Genomic DNA, 20122 nt, shown 5'->3' on the forward strand with positions numbered 1-20122 from the left:
AAGCCATTTGTTGTTAAAAATAATGTTTCATCTTTGACATTTTTATCATTTGTACTCCAACACAATGGGATCCCCAAAGGAATTGAAAAAAAGATTCAAATAAAATTATGCATACCACAATGTAAATTAAAACTAATAAAAGATCCCTTTCGTTTTAAGAATTATTGCTTTATATACCTAATCAGGAGATGCTCAATCCAATTTTATTAAGTTGATGTACATTTCAGGAATTCTAGGTTAGCCATTTCCTAAGTATAACTTAAAAACTGTATATGATTAATTGAAATTTTGAGCAAAATATTTTAAAATCTGACCCTGGAAAGAAAAGGGGCAATTAGAAGGGTATGATTAGCAAGTAAACCAGAAACGTGCATTTCATCAATGTAGAACCTCTAAGGAAATAGGTGTTTCTGGTTTCCAAGATCAACCTGAAAGAAGCATATAATGAAAACTAGAGGACTGTTCCCCAGTGCTTCTTCCCTTCCTCTCTCTAAAACTGTGCCTATTAATATTCATCTCAGATAAATGTGTTCTCTATTTTCTGATACCATCTTGGAATCAAGATTTTAAGTTACTGTTCTCTCATTCTGATGCCCAAGAAGCTAGCACCAAGAACTGCGAAGTTTCTTCTGACTCTTTAAGATATACTGAAACTTTACTATGTGTTAGTTAACAAACACTTCTCCCAAATAAAGTTTTGTACCATGATTAAGGTTTCTGAGATTTAATTCCAGTATGTAAATTGTTTGACCCCCCTGGATAATTTATTTACCACCAGTTATTCCGGTAGTGAGTTGTAACATAACATACCCATCTCTGGAAGAACTTAGATCAGTTCAAGTTTTGTTTGGCTTTCCTCTGTGTAGATTTCAACCTATCTCACCTCTATGACTAAAAGAAAGAGTTTCAGTTAGTCCCACAGTTGTCTTCTGGGATATACAGTTTACACAAACCAACTTCTTCAGTATCCAGTTTTCGGTAACATGTAACTCTATATAAAAATACTTGTGTAATAAATTTGAAAGCTTTATTTATTATCTATGAGTCAGTAAAGTACTTCGTTTTTACTTTAAAGAACAAATTTCTAACTTACAATTTACAATTTTAACCATTGCCAACAAATTTGCATTTAAAACAAATACAAGTGGGTCAGGGCCACCATCCTCCAACTGCTGCATTACTGAAATCTGTGATGGTTTCTCTTCCACAGCATAGTCTGTAAGGGAAGAAAACAATGTAAGAGATCAGCTAAAGGGAAAAATCAAAAAGAAATCTGACAGAGGAACAGGATGATTTTTCACAGGAAAGAGACACGCATTTGATTTATAGATATGGTGAACACAAGTTTGTACCTGCTATCCCAGTATCATTTTAATACTGCCCCTTTTACTCTCAAAAGTGATCCAGTCTAGTTTAGATGACAACAGGGTTATGCAATAGACTTCTCCAAGAAATAGTTTATGCCACAGTCTAAAGACAACATTTTTACTTAACAAAAATTCTCCAACTATAATAAGAATTTTACATATCATATATTCTAAGACCAACATTTAAAGTAATCTATGATATATAAGAAAGAAATAATATATAAGTTACTTCTGCAAAAGATGTCTAGGGAGTTGAAGTAGAAAGGAATCCTACTTTTTATAGACCCTTTTGAGATTTTTTACAATTAAAAAATTAAACTTTTTAAAAAAGTTTATTCTGTATCCAGAAAATAAACTAAATGTATCTTACACAACTGATTTTATGAAAGACTTCCTCTATATTAAAGTCAAGAGTTTAGTACATGTATCACCAGTAAATCACACATCAGATTCTGAACACCGACAAGTTAATATTTGAGGCTCTGAACAGAACCCTTCCGATTTAATCTCTGCAAGTACAGTAATACATAATATCCAGCCACCCCATTTTGAATAACAGCAGTCCCTCTCAGCTTGAAGTCAAAATCATGGGTAATAACCATTGTAGAATATAAATATATGGGAAAGGAACTGAAATACCTGAAAGGTGCATGCTGTCTGATTGGTCTTATATAAAATGCATCATTAAGGGACAGCAAGGTATAACAATATAACACCATTTCCCACTGACCAACAGAAACAAAAAACTGTATTTTGGATGTATGGGAAATGTCTATCCTATCAATGAAAATATTGGAAAGAGAAATACTAAGTGACTTTAAAAATTTTTATGAAGTTATTCCACTAGAATACAAAATTGTAAAATTGTGGTGAAGCGACAGTAAATATAGAAAACTGTTGTTTCTTGGTAGGAGAGGTTTTGACAATTAGATTTAATGGATGTGACTTTTAATAAAAATAGAACCTGCAATTTTATTTAACAGTTTAATTTAATTTTTATTGATCTAAGATTAAAAATAATTTAATTTTATTGATCTAAGATTAAAAATAACCAAAATTTGAAATAGTAATTTTACTAACAAAAGAATATTGGTAGGGAGTCCTGGTAAAGGAGCAAATGCATTACACAAGCAAAAGAATGCTTAACAACAGTAATCTAAACGGCATGGTATTAGCAGAAAAATAGACACATGGACAAGTGGAACAGAATTAGGAATCCAGAAATAAACCCATATTTATAAGGGCAAATAATTTTCGACAAAAACGCCTAAAATATACAGTGGAGAAAGGAAAGCCTCTTCAATAAGTGGTGCTAGGAAAACTGGAAAGCCACCTGCAAAAGAATGAAACTAGACTGTTGTCTATCATCACACACCAAAATTAACTCAGAATGGATTAAGGACCTGAATATAAGTCCTGAAACAATAAAATGCATAGAAGAAAACATAGGAACTACACTCAGGGACCTTGGGCTTAAAGAGGATTTTATGAATTTAACCTCAAAGGCAAGAGAAGTAAGAGCAAAAATAAATAAATGGGACTACGTCAAACTGAAAAGCTTTTGCGCAGCAAAAGAAACCGTTAACAAGGTAAAGAGACAATCATCCGAATGGGAAAATATATTTGCAAGCAACACCTCTGATAAGGGCCTAATATCCAAAATATACAAAGAACTCATACAACTCAATAACAACAAAAGATACAAACAATCCAATCAAAAAATGGGCAGAGGACCTGAACAGACACTTCTCCCTAGAGGACATACAGTCAACAAATATATGAACAGATGCTCAATATCGCTAGCTATTAGGGAAATGCAAATCAAAACCACAATGAGATATCATCTCACACCTGTTAGAATGGCTATAATCAACAGGACAAGTAATAACAAATGTTGGAGAGGATGCGGAGAAATAGGAACCCTCATACACTGTTGGTGGGACTCCAAATTGGTACAGCTACTATGGAAAGCGGTATGAAGGTTCCTCAAAAAACTAAGAATTGACCCACCATATGATCCAGCAATCCCCCTCTACTGGGTTTTTACCCCAAAGACTCGAAAACTCATATCCAAAAAGATATTTGCACACCGATGTTCATAGCAGCATTATTCCCAGTGGCCAGGATATGGAAGCAATTGAAGTGTCCTACAATAGATGATTGGCTAAAGCAGCTGTGGTACATATATACAATGGAATATTACTCAGCCATAAGAAGAGATGAAATACTTTCATTTGCAACAACATGAACTGATCTTGAAATAATCACACTAAGCGAAATGAGCCAGACAGAAAAGGTTGAAAATCACATGATATCACATATGTGGGATATAAACCTAAAAGCAAAAAATGAACAGAACAAACAGAGACTCATGGACACAGACAATGGACTAGTGGTTACCAGAAGGGAGGGGGAAAATAAAAAATAAAATGTTAAAAAAAAATTATGTATATATAGTATAAAAAAACAGCATTAAAAAATAAGAATACTTAAAACTCATAAAAATAAATCTCCATGGGTTACATTATAGCTGAAACTTCTGGTATTCTCAATGTCATCTCCGAAAGAAAGCAATTGCTGTTAAGATTTTTCTATAGTATTGTAGGTATTTTCTCTCCAACTTTTCTGTAGTGAGAATGATTTACCTTTACGTGAAAGTTGTTTACCTATCTGGAACACAGCTGGATTTGATAGTGCAATACTTCCAGCCAACAATGCTGAGAGCCTACTATAGGCCCAGCACCACACTAGCAGCAGAAGACACACACATGAATTAAGACTGAAGGAATTCATGATCTAAGTGAAAGAATCAGACCTATAAAATATCTAAATTACAATGAGAAAAGTGTTAATGTAGTAACAGTCTATAAGAATATCTATTAGAACAGAGATGAGGATGCAAAACACTACCAGAGAGGCAGCTTAGGTAAGGATTCATTCAGAGAACAGTTTTCCATTAATCTGTTTTTTGAAAGATTGAGAGATTCTTCGAGGAGTCTGGAGTATAGAAGATATAGTATTCTAGACACAGGAACGGAAGGAAGAACAGGAAAATATTAATTACATGCCTGCTTTGTACCAGACAACTTTCTTGCTGTATACTTTCAGGTATGAAATTGATTTATTATTCATATCTCTTAAGTAGGTGTAGTTACCTAATTTTTTCTCAAAGACTAGTTAAAAGATTCAGAGAGGATAAATGATTTGCCCACTGGATCACACAACTAAAATGTAATGGTACAGGATTAAAACTCAGTTTTGTCCAGCTCTGAAGTTCATTCTCTTGTCACTTTTCCATGGCAGAAGAAAAGACATGAAAGTATGAAAAGTGAGTGTTAAAAAGTAGTAAATAAACGGTAGTATTCATGTAAAGTACTGGAGTGTTGGCTGGAAATAGAAAGGTAAGAAGAGATAAAATTATAAGGAACATTCTATGCTAAGGTAAGTAATTTATACTGAAGGCACTGGGACTCCATTGAATGTTTCTAAATAGCAGCAATATACGATATCTATACTTAAAAAGATAACTGGCAACAATGTGGGAGATAATATAAAGGAGAGAAAGACCAAAGGCAGGAAGACCAAGTAAAAGACTAGGAAAAAACTGAGAAGAGATTGTTGATAAACTATCTCTTTAAAATGTACTGATTTGATCTAGACATATGAACAAGAAACTTTCACATAAAGATAAGCATTCTTTCAACTGGGTAATAATTTTACTTATTACCAGGAATCACTAAAAATATTTTTTACAGTAAAATTGCTATTTAAGTTCAGTACCCTCTACTTATATGTACATTTCTGAATGTATATTATACTTCAATACAAAATGTTAAATTAATGTACTGACTGTATTAGACGGGCCGATCCTAGAACAAGAAACTCTTCAGAGTATTATGTGCTTAAAATATAAAGAAAAAACTGCCAATGAACTACATTTATATTACAATTAAAAATATCATATCCTTCCAATGAATGAAGTAACATTATAATACAAAAGCATAAATATCTACTCTAAAACAACCAGTAACAGCAACAATTATTTTCATGGCATTGAGTAGTTGCTTTTTTTGTTGAAGAGTGGTTACTTCTCAAATTCTATCTCCTTCCCTTAATTAGAAGGCAGTATCTGTCATATATAAATCTCCATGTTTAAATATGTAAGTCCACAAACCTCCTTTTACACCAGTAGAGATGAGAATGGGAGGAAGGCCATCTTCAGGAATAAGGTTCATTGCACTGCCAACAGGACTTCCAACCTGAGTTATACTTCCAGAGAATAGAGAAATATCCGTCTAGGAAAAACAAAGTGAACATTATAGAGAGTTCAAGACCTTGGCAGAATACAGTCGAAAATATAAATGGGAATTTAAGTGAAAACTTGGAATTCATACTTTTGAAAGACAGCACAAGATACTCATTAACCTGCCATCTGCAACAACATGGATGAACTTAGAGGGTATTGTGCTGAGTGAAGTTAGAGAAAGACAAATGCCATATGGTTTCACTTACATGTGGAGTCTAAAGAACACAATAAACAAAACAGAAAAAGACTCATGGATATCAAGAACATTTTGATGGTTGCCAGATGGGAGGGAGGTTGCGGGGATGAATGAAAAAGGGGAAGGAATTAAGAAGTACAAATTAGTAGTTACAATAGTCATGGGGATATAAAGTAGAGCATGAGGAATATAGTCAATAATATTGCAATAACTGTATGGTGGCAGATATACAGTAGATTTATAGGGGTGATCACTTTGGAAATTATATAAATGTCTAATCACCATGTGGTACACCTAAAACCAATATAATATAGTGTGCCAAATATAACTGAAAAGTAAAAAAATTATTTAAAAAGATACTCATTAAACTGTGGTTTCCCAAAGGACTGGGCTTTATACTATGAAACTGTTTCCAATTGTACAGGTTCTCCTTTTGGCATTATCAAATCATAGTAATGAGAGAAGAGGACTTGTAGTTCAAAGAGGTAAAACTTCCTTTACCCAGGTTTCTTTTGCCATAGAAGGAAAATATTTTTTGAAATTGCAATGACAACAGAAACAAAATTTCAATATTATCTCATAATTTCTGAACCTTTAATATGTTTGGGTGTACTAAAAGTCTTATTTACACTGCTTTTCCATATTAACTTTGAGAACAGTGGTGATGGTTGTACAATATGAACGTATTTAATGCCATGGATGTGCACTTAAAAATGGTTAAGATGGCAAATTTTACGTTGTGTATATTTTACCACATTACAAAAAGAGAAAAAAATTAACTTGGATAAAATACAGAGATTAAAATAGGTCAATGTTTTCATTTACTATGCAATGAAATAAAACTTCAAGTTCATTCTTCTTTGCATTAATATGATATCAGATACACTTAATAAAGTATAATACTGTGAAACACATTTTGGGTGGGGTTAAATCCAATTAATTAACGGCTTAATAGATTATACTCAAAGATCTATTAAAATGATGCACTGCTCTCCATATCTCTATCACGTAAGAAAGAAAAAAAGCTTTAAAAAGTTTTTAAATGCTTTTTTAAAAACTTTTTTACATGTACAAGAATGTTTATAGCAACTTTATTCAATTCATAATAGCCCCAAAGACTGGAAATAATCTGAATGTCCATTAACAGAAAAATAGATAAATTGTGATATATCCATATGGTAGAATGCTACTTAATATTAAAAAAATATTTTTGATACACACAATATGGATAAATCTCATAAATATCAGTTTAAGAAGCCAGATGCAACATTATATATATGTTTTCATTCACATGAGATTCAAGAACTGGTAAAACTAATGTATGGTGACACAAGTCAAAATAATGATTACCTTGGGGAAAAGATATTAAAAAAATTAAATTAAAGGGGTATTGACAGAAAAAAGGGCATGAGGGAATCTTCTAGAGTAATGATGGAAATGTTCTATATCTTTACCAGAGTGGTAGTTACATGGGGTGTGTGTGTATGTGTATATGTATGTATACATATGCATATATAGTATACATATGCATGTACATATATATATATACTCATAAGTGTGTGTGTGTATACATATATATATCAAGTTGTTTCCTAAAGGTTAACTCTCCTAAAGCACTTTGCTATACTTTAATAAAGATTAAAACTATTTTTAAAAATACCACAACTTCCCATACTTTTGTCTATACTAGGTGTAATTTAGTGGGTTTTTGCTAAAGTTTTACAATGTTCTTAGTACATCATCATAAGAAGAAATTTGGAAAATTTTATTGGCAAACCATCATTAACTGTTTTTGAAGGCCCAGTACAGGAAATACAATAATCCATTCCAACTTGCTATTTAATAATGCATAAATCTACCGTTTAATATTATAAGAAGTTGTCATTTGGCCTCTACTTAAATGCCATCTGTGAAAAGGAATTTATTTCATTTACTAAGCGCCTATTAACTGCCAGGTATTCTACTGGGCCATAAAGATGAGAAAACTATATTCCAGCCTGGCCTTAAAGAATTTGTTTTCCCTCATTTTACCACATAAATATTAAAATAGAGTGTTAAACAATGTGAGAGCACAGAAATAAAATAACTTGATTTAGTTTCTCTTAAACTGAGCCGAACCTTGTTTCCCTTTAACATTCATTCATTCCAAAAAATTTATATTTGCCAGACCAATTAGGCAAGAAAAAGAAATAAAAGGCATCCAAATTGGGAAGGAAGAAGTAAATCTATCACCATTTGCAGATGACATGATTCTATATAGAGAAAAATCCTTAAAGTACCAAAAAATTATTAGAAACAAAAAAAAATTTATGTTTTAAGATCCTATCATACAATTTAAAAGATGTAAAAGAAATTTAATGGAAAGAAAGTAGTAGTCATTGTATAAACATCATAGTGGTAACTGATTCAGGCAAGAATTGTCAAAAGACAGTAAAACCATTGGCGGAAAGATTGCTGGAGAACAGGACACTCACAGTCTCAAAGTATCACCCCTCATATTACTTATTAATTGCAAAGAAGAAAAGGTACTTTTGCAGTGGAGAAACACAGGAGGCATTAATTTAATCAACTATCAAACTGATACTTCTTGACATGTTCTAAGAAATGACCATCAATTATGTAATATTATTATTCTTGCCAAAATTGTTTAGTCTGAAATTAATCATGAGAAAAAAATCAGACAAATACAAATTAAGGACTTTATCCAAAACATGGCCTAGATACTTCCAAAAATATCAATACAGTTGACCTTTGAACAACACAGAGAGTAGGGGCACCCACAACCTGTGCAGTTAAAAATTCACAAATAACTCAAGTCAGCCTTCCATATACGTGGATTCCCAACCATGGACTGAAAACACAGTTGACTTTTGAACAATGCCGGTTTGAACTGCACTGGTCTACTTAAACATAGTAATATGAAAGACAAATTTTAAAAAGTGAGATAACTGTTCTAGATTTAAAAAAAAAACAAACAAAGAAACATGACAATTAAATGCAATTGTGATCCTTGACAAGATCCTAATTTTTTAAAACATATTTTAATAAAAATTTTTTCATATATGTGCACATGAGTATAAATGAAAGATACAAAGAACATTATTGGGACAATTTGGGAAATGTGAATGTGGACTATATATTAGATAACAGAGTGTATGTTAAATTTTTTTCTCATATGATAATTGTATTGTGTTCATGTAAGAAAATGACTTGTTCTTAGGGGAGACAAGCTGAAGTATTAAGTGATTAAGTACAGCTAATCCGCAAATGGTTCATCAAAAAAAAAGTGTGTGTGTGTGTGTGTTTAAGGGTAAAGTAAATGTGGCAAAATGGGAACTATTGGTAAATAAAGGTGAAGAATATATGGATGTTCACTAAACTATTTTTGCACCTTTTCTGTGAGTTTGAATTTTTCCAAATAAACTGACAGAAAACAAAGCAACTCTCCTGACAAAGTCATTATGCAGACACAAAGAATAAGAAAGTACTAGCTGCTGCCTTCTGGGGCCACAGAAAAATTGGAAAAAAAAAAAAAAAAACCACTCAGAAATATTTGACAACAGATGTGACATGATTTAATGTTCCTTCACCAAATATGAAATTTAGCTCTATATGCCAATAAATCTAATCTTAATAACATGCAATTTCAATTACAACCAAATCCACAAATTATAAAAATTTTTGAAAAAATGTAATGAACATAAAATATAAATAGTAACTAACAATTCTATGAAAACTTCAAGAGCAAAAATTCTATCCAAACTTTGATCCTCTTATTTAAAAAAAAAGATGAACACATGTTAGTTGAAATGAATGGCCTTATTATAGACTTGACCACCAAATTCAAGGGGTCAATCAGCAATAGAAAGCGTCCCACTGTATAAAAGGATCCTATGTATATACTTTCTAATGTGGGCTCTAAGTGACTGTTTTCTCACTGACTACAAAAAAAGTATCTGGTATTTATCCCCTTCTGAAAATTAAGCACCCAAAGAAAGAAAATACCATTAGTCCCAAAACTGTGACTAGTATAACCTATAGAGACATGGCAGAGGTGACAGCACAGTAATGAGTTAGCTTCCTTAGGTAAATGAGTTTTCCAACCACTAAGTCAGTGGTTTTTGACTAATTTTTAAACTTTGAGATCCTTAAATTGCCTGGTCCTTCCTCCCTACTGCACTCCTGAGAGGCTACCACAGAACCTGGGGAACATGATTTGAAAACCAATGTATCAAGGGGCCAAGATTCCCTCTAGCATGACCTCTAGCTATACAGCAGTAGCCTGAGCTTACCTGAGAACAACCTTCATAAGAATCTTTCTCCTGAAAAAACTTCCAAATACAGAGCAAACAAGAACAACCAATATTGCCACATTTACTTTACTCCTTAATATACACACATGCATACACACGCGCACACACACACACATGCACTAAACTGTATCCGAAACTTACAAGGTTCCATAGAAAGGTCACTCAATTTAGAATGAGGCAAGACAGAGGCAGCACAATGCTGAGTAAATAAGTACTTACTTTTAGTTGCCATTTTGTTTTCTTACCTCTGCTGGTAGAGGACTGGTAGTCACTGGCTTGACTGGGTCATGTGACACAGCCAGGGTTCCTGCAGAGGAAGTTCCATTCATTGTTAATTTGGCTGCATCAGCAACTTCTCCATTAGGCAAGATCCCATCAGCAAACCAAACTCGCCTCTGCTCTCTGGGCTGAGCCACTTGAGGAGCCAGAAAAATAAAACAGGCTTCAATGTGACATCGGTAAGACTTTAACATCAAAGAAGAGAAGGTCACCAATTCCAGACATAGGAAAAAAAAAATCACTAGCATCTTACAGAGAACTGTAAAAATACATATTTGAATATACTTCTATAATTTAAATGTAAAGATTTAAAACACTTTGGTTTAAAATATTAAGAATTCTTAAATACACCTATAACTATGTTGCACACTCTGTCCCACATCACCAATAGAGAAACTAAGGAAGGTGTTTTAAGTATCTAGGAAATAAATTAATAGTAGGGGAAAAAATATCTAGCAGTAGACATCCATATCTCCTGGAAGTATGAGGTTTCTACAGAAATTAAACATCTGGAAAAGTTCTAAGGTGTTTTTAGAGGGCAAAAGTTGCCTTGAAGAATGCTGAAGAATTATTAATTAATAAAAGAAGCGTTGGTACAGATATGTAAGAATCAGGAAGCAAAATGACCAGATCTTTGGCTAACGTGTAACTGAAGAAGAAAAAGACTGATCTGGCAGTGCAAAAGTAGTTGGCATTTTAGTAAAAGGACAGGGGAAAGCTGGAAAACTGAGTCTGATAAAATAAGTTCTTTAAATACAGTTTTGGAAATTAATTCAAACAACCAAAACAAAGAGATTCTAGGGAAGAACAACAAAAAACGACAAATGAAGTAAAGAGAATAAAGATTTTAAGAAAGAAAGCCTAAACTCATAAAAACACAAGGTACCATGACTAAGGGATGATCTGAAGACAGGGGAAAATGGGAAAGAATATGACTGTATCAACAGAAGTCTCTGATCTTCAAAAAGGGAGGAGGTCTATTTAGCAAGGGGAAGGGAATATTACTAGACAAAAAGATACAAAATTAATGAAAGAAGACTGAATTTAATTATCAAGGAAAACTTCCTAACAAGATCATGTTAGGGAAATACGTAACTTATTTTCAATATTGAAAATCCCCTGAATTTACAAAGTGCCTTTCATCTGACATACCACAAAGACAAAATAAGTTCAGATTATAGTTTTCTACCTAGTATATGATATAATCAGAATTAAAGTTCTGGATTTTATAAAGGTCTATGTACCTAACACGATATTTTCGCATTGATAGATTAAAAATACAAAGAGAAAATGGCAATGTATATTCCAAAAAGCAATGGACTGGTCAGAAGGAAGAACTTTCATTTTCATCACTTTCTGAACTCCTACAAAGAATAGGTAAGCATGAGGTTAGAATTTTACAGGCAGGCTTCAAATTTGCATTTCTTTTCAAGTATAAGCAGTGTAGCTACTCCATTCTTAAATTGGAGAGAATACTGGGATATTTTTAGAAGTGCCTCCAAAATATCAGGCAACACAGTATTATTCTTTACTGGCCCAGAAATAGTCTCAACACATTTCTCACCTTGTTCTTCCACTTTAATAACCATCCAAAGGAACTTAACTGCCGTGTTTTAAAGACTTGTGCTGTAAAATAACATCAGCACCTTTTCAGAGGAACTTGGTGAGGAAAAAGAGAGAATAGCACATGATCCCCTACCTTCTGCTCCAGGGTGCTTTAAAACTCCCACAGGTACCATCACAGTGGGAGGTGGAGAGCTCAGGGCTCCTGAGGCCTGAGCTTGCTGCAAGGGAGGGATAGTAGAACAGTATTCAGCAGGATTGTTAGGGTTAGGGCTCTGGCTTGAGGCACTCATCATGTTCTCCCAGGCTTGAGCTAAAGCAAATACAGACACAATCAATGTGAATGGATTGCAAAATATGGACATCAAGACCTCCACAATATTGGATAAATAATGTAGCTCCTCCTTATTAACACTCATAGTATGTCTCTATTCAAAAGTATTAAGGAGATAGGTGATTTAATTCAGTAAAAGAGACCAGTCTATGGCCATGCTACCCTAAACAAGCCCCATCTCCTCTGATCTCCAAAGCTAAGCAGGGTCGGGTCTGGTTAGTACTTGGGTGGGAGACCACCTAGGAAGACCAGGTGCTGTAGGCATAAAAATATAAATAAATAAAATAAAATAAAGGAGACCATTTAGTTAGGTAAACTATTTGGAAGCAACAAATAAGAATTACTTGATAACTTCTGATACAGACTGATAGACCAGTCTGAGGTTAATGGCTAGGCCCCTGGCTTCTTTAAAAGACATCTTATATTCCCTTAAGAGGAAGTTAAACAACATCAAACTTATTAAGGATTTGCAATTGAGATAGCATTTTTTAGACATCGTTTTTTTTTTTTTTTTTTTTTGGAGGGGGGAGGTTTAATATTCAATGTGTTTCATGAAGTTCTATCAAAAATCAAAGTCCAGGGATATAATGGCATAACTCCATTGTATGATATTTTCTTTTTCATTTCTAGACTTTTAGGTTCTTAACTGAGGTAAAATCTCATTTGAAATATTGTAAAGCCTAAAGCTCAGGAGAATGCATCTCAATATTTTGGTGAATTCTGCTTTTGTACAATCATTACCCTGTGTAAAAGTATCCAGCAAAAACAACCATTTCACATCCTTGGTGTGTCTCAAAAGCACAGGACTCATTTGAACATGAAAATGTGCCAATATCATATAAGTGCCATCAAACAATATAAATGATCACAAATGTATTAAGATTCTTTATACTCTATAATTTTACTAACTAAATACTAACATATCCACTACTATCTTTAAAGTAAATAGGATGAAAGATGCTACAAAAATGAAAGATATCAATTTTTATCTTCCAGGTTCAGGTGCAATCACATGCCCAGGGATAGAAACCATCCAATTTTTTAACATCTTTTTAAAAATCTCATTCAACATCGAAGAATGATCCATAAGATTTTTGAATATTTATTCCCTCCAAACTGCAGGACAAGGCTCGAAAAAACAGCTACGTTCCTCTGGAAGCATTGGCAGGAAGAGAGGAAGAGAAAAGAAGAAGGGGAAAAGGGATAGGGAACACCGAAGCATCAAATTAAATATTCAGTAAAGACCAGGCTAAGCCATGCGAGAGGAAAGACACTGGAAAAACCAGGAAAAGTAAGTTATTTTAGGATTCCATTAGGGGCATTCTTAGCTTAATAAAAAGTAAGTATTCCATATGACTCCTCTGCCATTTCCTTCATCTTAGCTATACCAAGTTAAAAAAAAAAAAACAAAAAACTATCAAGTTGAAAGACCTCATCAAATAAAAGAGGTATTGGGTACTATAATTAAGCAGCATGCTCTTATCTGTGGATATAAGTATGAAAATGAAAGCAGGAATAAAAATCACCAATTGAGCAACAGAGTGAAAATAACTGCCATCTAAAATATGACCCTTAAGAGTAAAGAGAATGAATTCATATTTGATCCAAATTATAAGAATTCAGAAATGAGAGGAAATTGGGTGGATCATAGGAAAGTAGAACAGATCAGATTAACTGACATGCAATAGGTTAATAAGGCAGCAATAGGAAAACATCACTATGAGCAACACAGACAAAGCAGGAGGGGCCTCGAGCAGATAACTTCCAGCCTCCAGGAGGCACACTATCCTGGCGCAGGCAGCAGTGGTGTCCAAGTTCAACATTTTATGTCTATTAGTAATTATTCTGACAACTGTACAGAGGCACTGAAAGAAAATACTACAACCTGATTGGTTTTATTGTATCTCTTTTTTGAGAATACTCTGGTGGTTTCTGTTTGTTGAACTAAAATGCCCTTAGATTCATTTCCAATCCTGCAAAAGATGAACATTAGATATGCTATATTTACCTTCTCCTGGCCATATTTTTACCAGAGAACTAAATTCAAAACCATTATCCTTACAACAAATAGTATCAAGGAGATGACTGATAGAAAAATCCAATTTTCTATTTGATCCTAGATGCTAAAATATTTTTAACAAGATGAATGAAGGTGCTAATAAGAATATATTCTAAATTATTAAGGTATTTCCTAGAAAGAAATAGCTTCCCTTGAAAGGAATACCTCAGCCCAATTTTACTATTTCATCATCTAAGTAGTCAATATCCCTACCCCTTTCCCACTCCGGACATTAACAGCCACTAGACTTCCACGAGAACTTCCATTCTTCCTGCAAAACTTACCTGACTTTAGCATTCCTTCATTAAATTAGGCACAGGAATTCTGAAATGCTAAGATATTTTCAAAACATAAAAATTTAGCTCAGTATTTTCAGTTAAAGTTGTGACATTTTAGAAGATAACTTATAGAGAAAGGCAGGAAAAAATAGTAGCCTTTTCAAAGAAATTCTCATTCTCAATAACTGAATTCAACTTGTTTTAATACTTACCATTCATTAGCACTGAATGGCAGATTACACATACTCTAGCTTCTTTTCTATCCATATATAACAGTTTACATTTCAGGCTACAGCAGGAAGCACAGAAAACCTGCAGGAAAAAGAACATACTAAATTTACTTAGGATCACAGTATAAAGGAATAAACCAATATTGACCAACATTGACTGATAGGGAACCTTATTACTACAATACTAAAAATTTCAAAGGAAAATGCAGTTGAGGAAGCTGGGCACAAGGCCCAATTCAAAACCAAGAGTGTGAGATCACATGTCTGCCAGCAATAAGGAAAAGTGAAAGCGTTGGCTGAAAACAAAAATCTTAGCCAAGACCAGCAAATAAACAGCAGGGGAAAAAAAAAAATCTGAACTGTTTTGAGGCACAATTCCTATACACGATATCCTATAACATAGGCATTTATAGGTACTTACATCTGCTATTTCTGTTTGGAAAGATAATATAGCAGGATAAAATAAAGATTGGGAATACTGGGTTTTAACCTCTGTTTTTTACTACCTTTATGTATAGAATAATAATCATACTAGCTGTTTTCACTGGTTTCCTATGAAGGCCAAGAAAGATAAAAAAATACAACTTAATTATAAAGAGAAGTATCACCCCAGCTATAGGAAATCAGAGCAGGCAACCAAGAACTGACCACGCCAATTTCCAGCACTGCATTTCCACCTTCAGGGTTGGCTCCTGATAATCTTACTTCCTTCTCCCTTCTACACCAGGCAACAAGAATCTCCTTAGCTCCCTGTTATGATTTGTGTTCTTGAGAACTCATTAGTCACTTATCACAAATAACTGCATTCAGGTGGAAAGCTGTTCTCAGTCGTATAAATTTTACTAATTCAGTTTTTATGGCCAAGATGTATCCTATATCTTACAAAAAATGAAACAAGAGATGAAGTTATATTAAAGACAACATGAGAAAGATCATTTCCTCTTCTACTAGGTATAATTAATATAGCTAGCTACTATCTTTGCCAGTTTAAAGTTTTCAGAGGCTTTACATTCTCAAAGTAACTTTTTGATGTAGGAAGAACAGAGATATATTATTTTCTCTCAGAAGAAAGTGAATTTGGATGGTTAAATGACTTGCTCAAGTTCACAGCAGACTATATGAATACTAGGCAGTTTATATCTATGATCTCATTTAACCTCGAAATTCTATGAAAACTCATTTATAATTAACAGAGTTGAATAAATGTCAAGTAAAACTGCTCAGTCATACAGTTAGTAAGTTATATAAGTCTTCAAAGGCTCTGTTCTTAACCACTATGTAATACTTCCTCATACTAATTCACATATATAATTTTGAGACCTGACTTCTCCTTTACCATAACCACATCCAGTCATTAAATTCTGTTGGTTTTCCCTCTTAAATAGTTTCCCCAAAATCCTATCCCTTCCTCTGTTCCCTTTATTCAGGCCTTTATTATCTGATGCCTAGAAGATCACCCATTATCAATTATCTGTCTTCCTAATCTTCAGATGTGTCTTTCCAATTCATCTTTCACACAAGTACTAAATGACAGAACTTTCTCAAAGTAAATTTAATCATGTTAACCTTCCTACAATCCTTCAATAATCTTTCTAATCAAGAGGTAAAACCATCTGGTGATGGCCAGAGGGGGAAGGGGTTGAGGGGCTGGGAGAATGGGTGAAGGGTTAAAGAAGTACAAATTCGTAGTTAATAGATGGTCATGGGTATGGGGAGTATAGCATAGGGGATGCAGTAAGCATTAATGTAATGGCTAAGTGGAGAGCCGGAAAAGAGAGAGAGCAATTAGGGGGATCGTTTTATAAACTATATAAATGTCTAACCAATGTACCGTATACTTGAAACTACTATTAAAATAAAATTTTTTTAAAAAGAGGTAAAACCAAGAAGCCATCATTTACTCATTTATTCCACAAATATTTGAGCCCTGATTATGTGCTGGTTACCATGCTACTCTACTGGGTATGAACAGATAGATATAGCTCTTCTCTTAGTGGAATTAACAGCCTATGAGGTTATAATCTAAAGTCAAATATCACACAAGTGAACATAAAATTACTTGCTTCAAAATAAATACATGGTAAAATAAGATCATGTATAGGCTTTACCTAGATTGACAGAGTCAAGAAAGCTTTAATTTAGGAAATGACAGACATAAAATCTGAATTATGAGTGAAAGTTTTCTATGCATAAAACGGTACTAAGAAGAGAAACAATAATAAGCAGAGGAAATGGCATGTGCACGGGTCCTATTAGGGACTGCATCAAGGAAGTAAAAAAAGTTAATGTGGCTAGAGGCCTAAGAGTTAAGGGATACATGGAATAAGAGGAGGCCAGCCAAGCAAAGTTTCCAGAGGTTGTATTAATAATTTTGGTCTTTTTAATACAGCAATAGGAAATGACTTAAATGTCTTAATCAGAGAGAAAGACACAATCATATCTGCATGGCTACAGTGTCGGGAAAAATGGAGGGGAGCAAGAATAGATTTGGGATGGTTCAACATACAAAAAATCAATCAATGTAAACACATTAACAGAATGAAGGGGGGGAACCCATATTATCATCTCAATCGATGCAGAAAAAGCATTTGATAAAATTCAATGCCCTTTCGTAATAAAAACACTCAAAAAACTAAAAAGAGAAAGAAAATGCCACAACATAATAAAGACCATATATGAAAAAGCCATAGCAAACATCATACTCGATGGTGAAAGACTGAAAGCTTTCCTCTAAGATCAGGAACAAGACAAGGATGCCTGCTTTCTCCTCTTCTATTCAATGTAGCATAGCACTGAAGTTCTAGACAGAGTAATTAGGTAACAAAAAGAAAAGGCATCCAAATTGGACAGCAAGAAGTAAAATTATCTGTTTACAGATGATATGATCTCATATGTACAAAATCCTAAAGATTCCACCCCCAAAATTTGTTAGAATAAATGAATTCAGCAAAGCTGTAGGATACAAAGTCTACACAAGAAAATCAGTTGCATTTCTGTACACTAACAATGAACACTCTGAAAAGAAAGTTACAAAGACAATTCCATTAATAAGAGCATCAAAAATAAAAAAATAGACTGGATAAAATATTTGCGTTATACATAAATTGACAAACTGCTAAGATCCATTACATATAAAGAATTTCAATAAACTATTAGAAAAATACAAATACCTTTAAGGAAAGAGACAAATAATTCACATAAATTCACAGAAAAACAAATAAAATGGTCAAAAAAATAAAGATATACTAAATATCACTCATTATAAAATAAAAATTAAAAGAATGAGATTTTTTTTCTATGGTATAAGCTAAGAGTTTTTTAAAAAACTGGTATTATCCAATGGTGGTGAGGGTATAGAGAAAAGAGAAACTTTCTCTTATATCCTGCTGGTAGAAGTATAAATTGGTAGGTTAATTTAACAGTATCTTAAAATTTTTAAGTGTTCATTCCCTATGACTCAACAGATGTAATTTTAAAGATATGTTCCATAAAAACCATTCACATATACAAAGAGATGTATACAAAAATTATCTCTGTAGAGCTTATAATAGCCAAAAGTTGTAAACAACCCAAATGTTCATCAGAACGATTAAACTGCAGTATAATCATAAAATGGAATGCTGTACAGCCTGTAAAAAGAATGAGATAGTTCTATACGTACTGACTGACATGGAAAAGTAAAATAGCCAAGTTAGAGAATGAGAGTTGGATAGAAATAGGGTCTTTTTCTCTCTTTATACTTTATATATTTTTAGGTATTGGACTGAGATATTTAGCTTTAAGTTGAGCTTTTACTGTATTTAAAAAAATAGAAAAAAGAATATTAATTTGTGTTACAAGCTGCACTGTGTCTGCCTCAAAAATATATGTTGAAGTCTTAACCCCCAATTCTTTTGAATGTGACATCATTTAGAGATAGGGTAACCAAGTTAAAATGAGGTTATTAGGGTGGGCTTCTAATGCAATGTGACTGGTGATCTTGTAATTGGAAAATTTTGGACATGGCACGAATATAGGGAGAATTTCAAATGAACATAAAGACAGCCATCTACAAGCCAAGAAGAACAATCTCAGGAAGGAACCAACTTCGTCATCACCTCAATCTCAGACTTCTAGCCTCTGCAATTGTAACACAATAAATTTCTGTTGTTTAAGCCACCCTGTTAGTGGTATTTTGTTACTGCAGCCTTAGCAAATACAGTTGGAACCCTTCAGAAGTAGATGGCTTGCACTTTGGGAAAATAACCACAAGAATGGAAAAAAAGATTTTTTTAAAAAACTAGTGGGGGTGGGGTGGGCAGAATAATGCAGTTAAACAGAAAGACCCCAAAATATTCATCCTTCTCAATATCCCATGGGCCTAACAATAGTGTGGAGAGGGTCCTTTATATTTCCAATGGGCTCAGAGAAAGGCACAGAAGTTAGTTAGAAGAGTAGATGACTTGCCAAAAGACTACGTGGGAGACAGGCTTCGGGATGCAGTTCTGTAGGATCACCCATGCCAGAGAACTGCAGAGAAACTGAATGTAACATATACCACAAAAACAACACTGAACAGTGAGCCTATGGCTGACATAGATAACATACCACAATATAAAAGAGAAGAGGAACCTGGAAACACTCATCCTTGTTCTCAAAAAGAGAAAGACTATGATGTAATACAATCCTCAGGTCATTAAAATTAGTACCTAAATCTAATGGAAAAGATAAGCAGAATCTAAGAGATTTGAATCAACCGAGAATGGGTTAATAATCCTGGATTTAAAATTACTAGATAATACTGAATTTGCCTGCCATGAGCCAGGTCTGTCAGTGTTTCTCAACAAAGAAACTCTTTTAACATTTTGGGTGAGCCAATTCTTCACTGGGCAGCACTGTGCTGTTTATTTAACATAAGACGTTTAATAGCCTTGGTCCCAGATTACGAAATACTAGCAACCCCAGTCATTGTGACAACCCAAAATATCCCACCACCTTCCCCAGTTCTCTGAGCTAGCTCGGTCAAAAAGCAAACTCAGTCTGGAAAAAAAATTACATATTTGTACACATACATTTATTATATTGATAAAATATCACAACATGTACCTTTATTATTACTACTAACACAATCCACTGCAATCTATTGCATTTATTTAACTTATTCCCCGTTTTCCCAAATGAGAATATAAATCTAGTGCAGCAATGGACTAAAGTATTT

At 33.6% G+C, this 20122-nt stretch overlaps 1 protein-coding gene and 1 pseudogene across 6 annotated transcripts in view; one reads left to right on the plus strand and one right to left on the minus strand.

Moving 5' to 3' along the window:
- ZFYVE9 (zinc finger FYVE-type containing 9) overlaps nt 1-20122 on the minus strand; it is a 124820-nt gene that overhangs the window by 42750 nt on the left and 61948 nt on the right. For 5 of the 6 annotated variants that reach the window (XR_896492.2, XM_011370490.2, XM_023536778.1 and 2 more), the window contains 5 exons: nt 14908-15007; nt 12161-12337; nt 10428-10597; nt 5542-5662; nt 1094-1216 (listed from right to left, as the gene is read on the minus strand). Coding sequence is in view for 5 of the 6 variants with exons in the window: in XM_011370490.2 (XP_011368792.1) it covers nt 1094-1216; nt 5542-5662; nt 10428-10597; nt 12161-12337; nt 14908-15007 (691 nt within the window). In the remaining variant the exon portion in view is untranslated. The remainder of the gene's footprint in view (nt 1-1093; nt 1217-5541; nt 5663-10427; nt 10598-12160; nt 12338-14907; nt 15008-20122) is intronic. The other variant, XM_023536779.1, reaches the window with a different exon arrangement.
- LOC111745968 lies at nt 12504-12622 on the plus strand (annotated as a pseudogene).

Source organism: Pteropus vampyrus, unplaced genomic scaffold, assembly GCF_000151845.1.
Source record: "Pteropus vampyrus isolate Shadow unplaced genomic scaffold, Pvam_2.0 Scaffold170, whole genome shotgun sequence".
Lineage (NCBI taxonomy): Eukaryota > Metazoa > Chordata > Mammalia > Chiroptera > Pteropodidae > Pteropus > Pteropus vampyrus.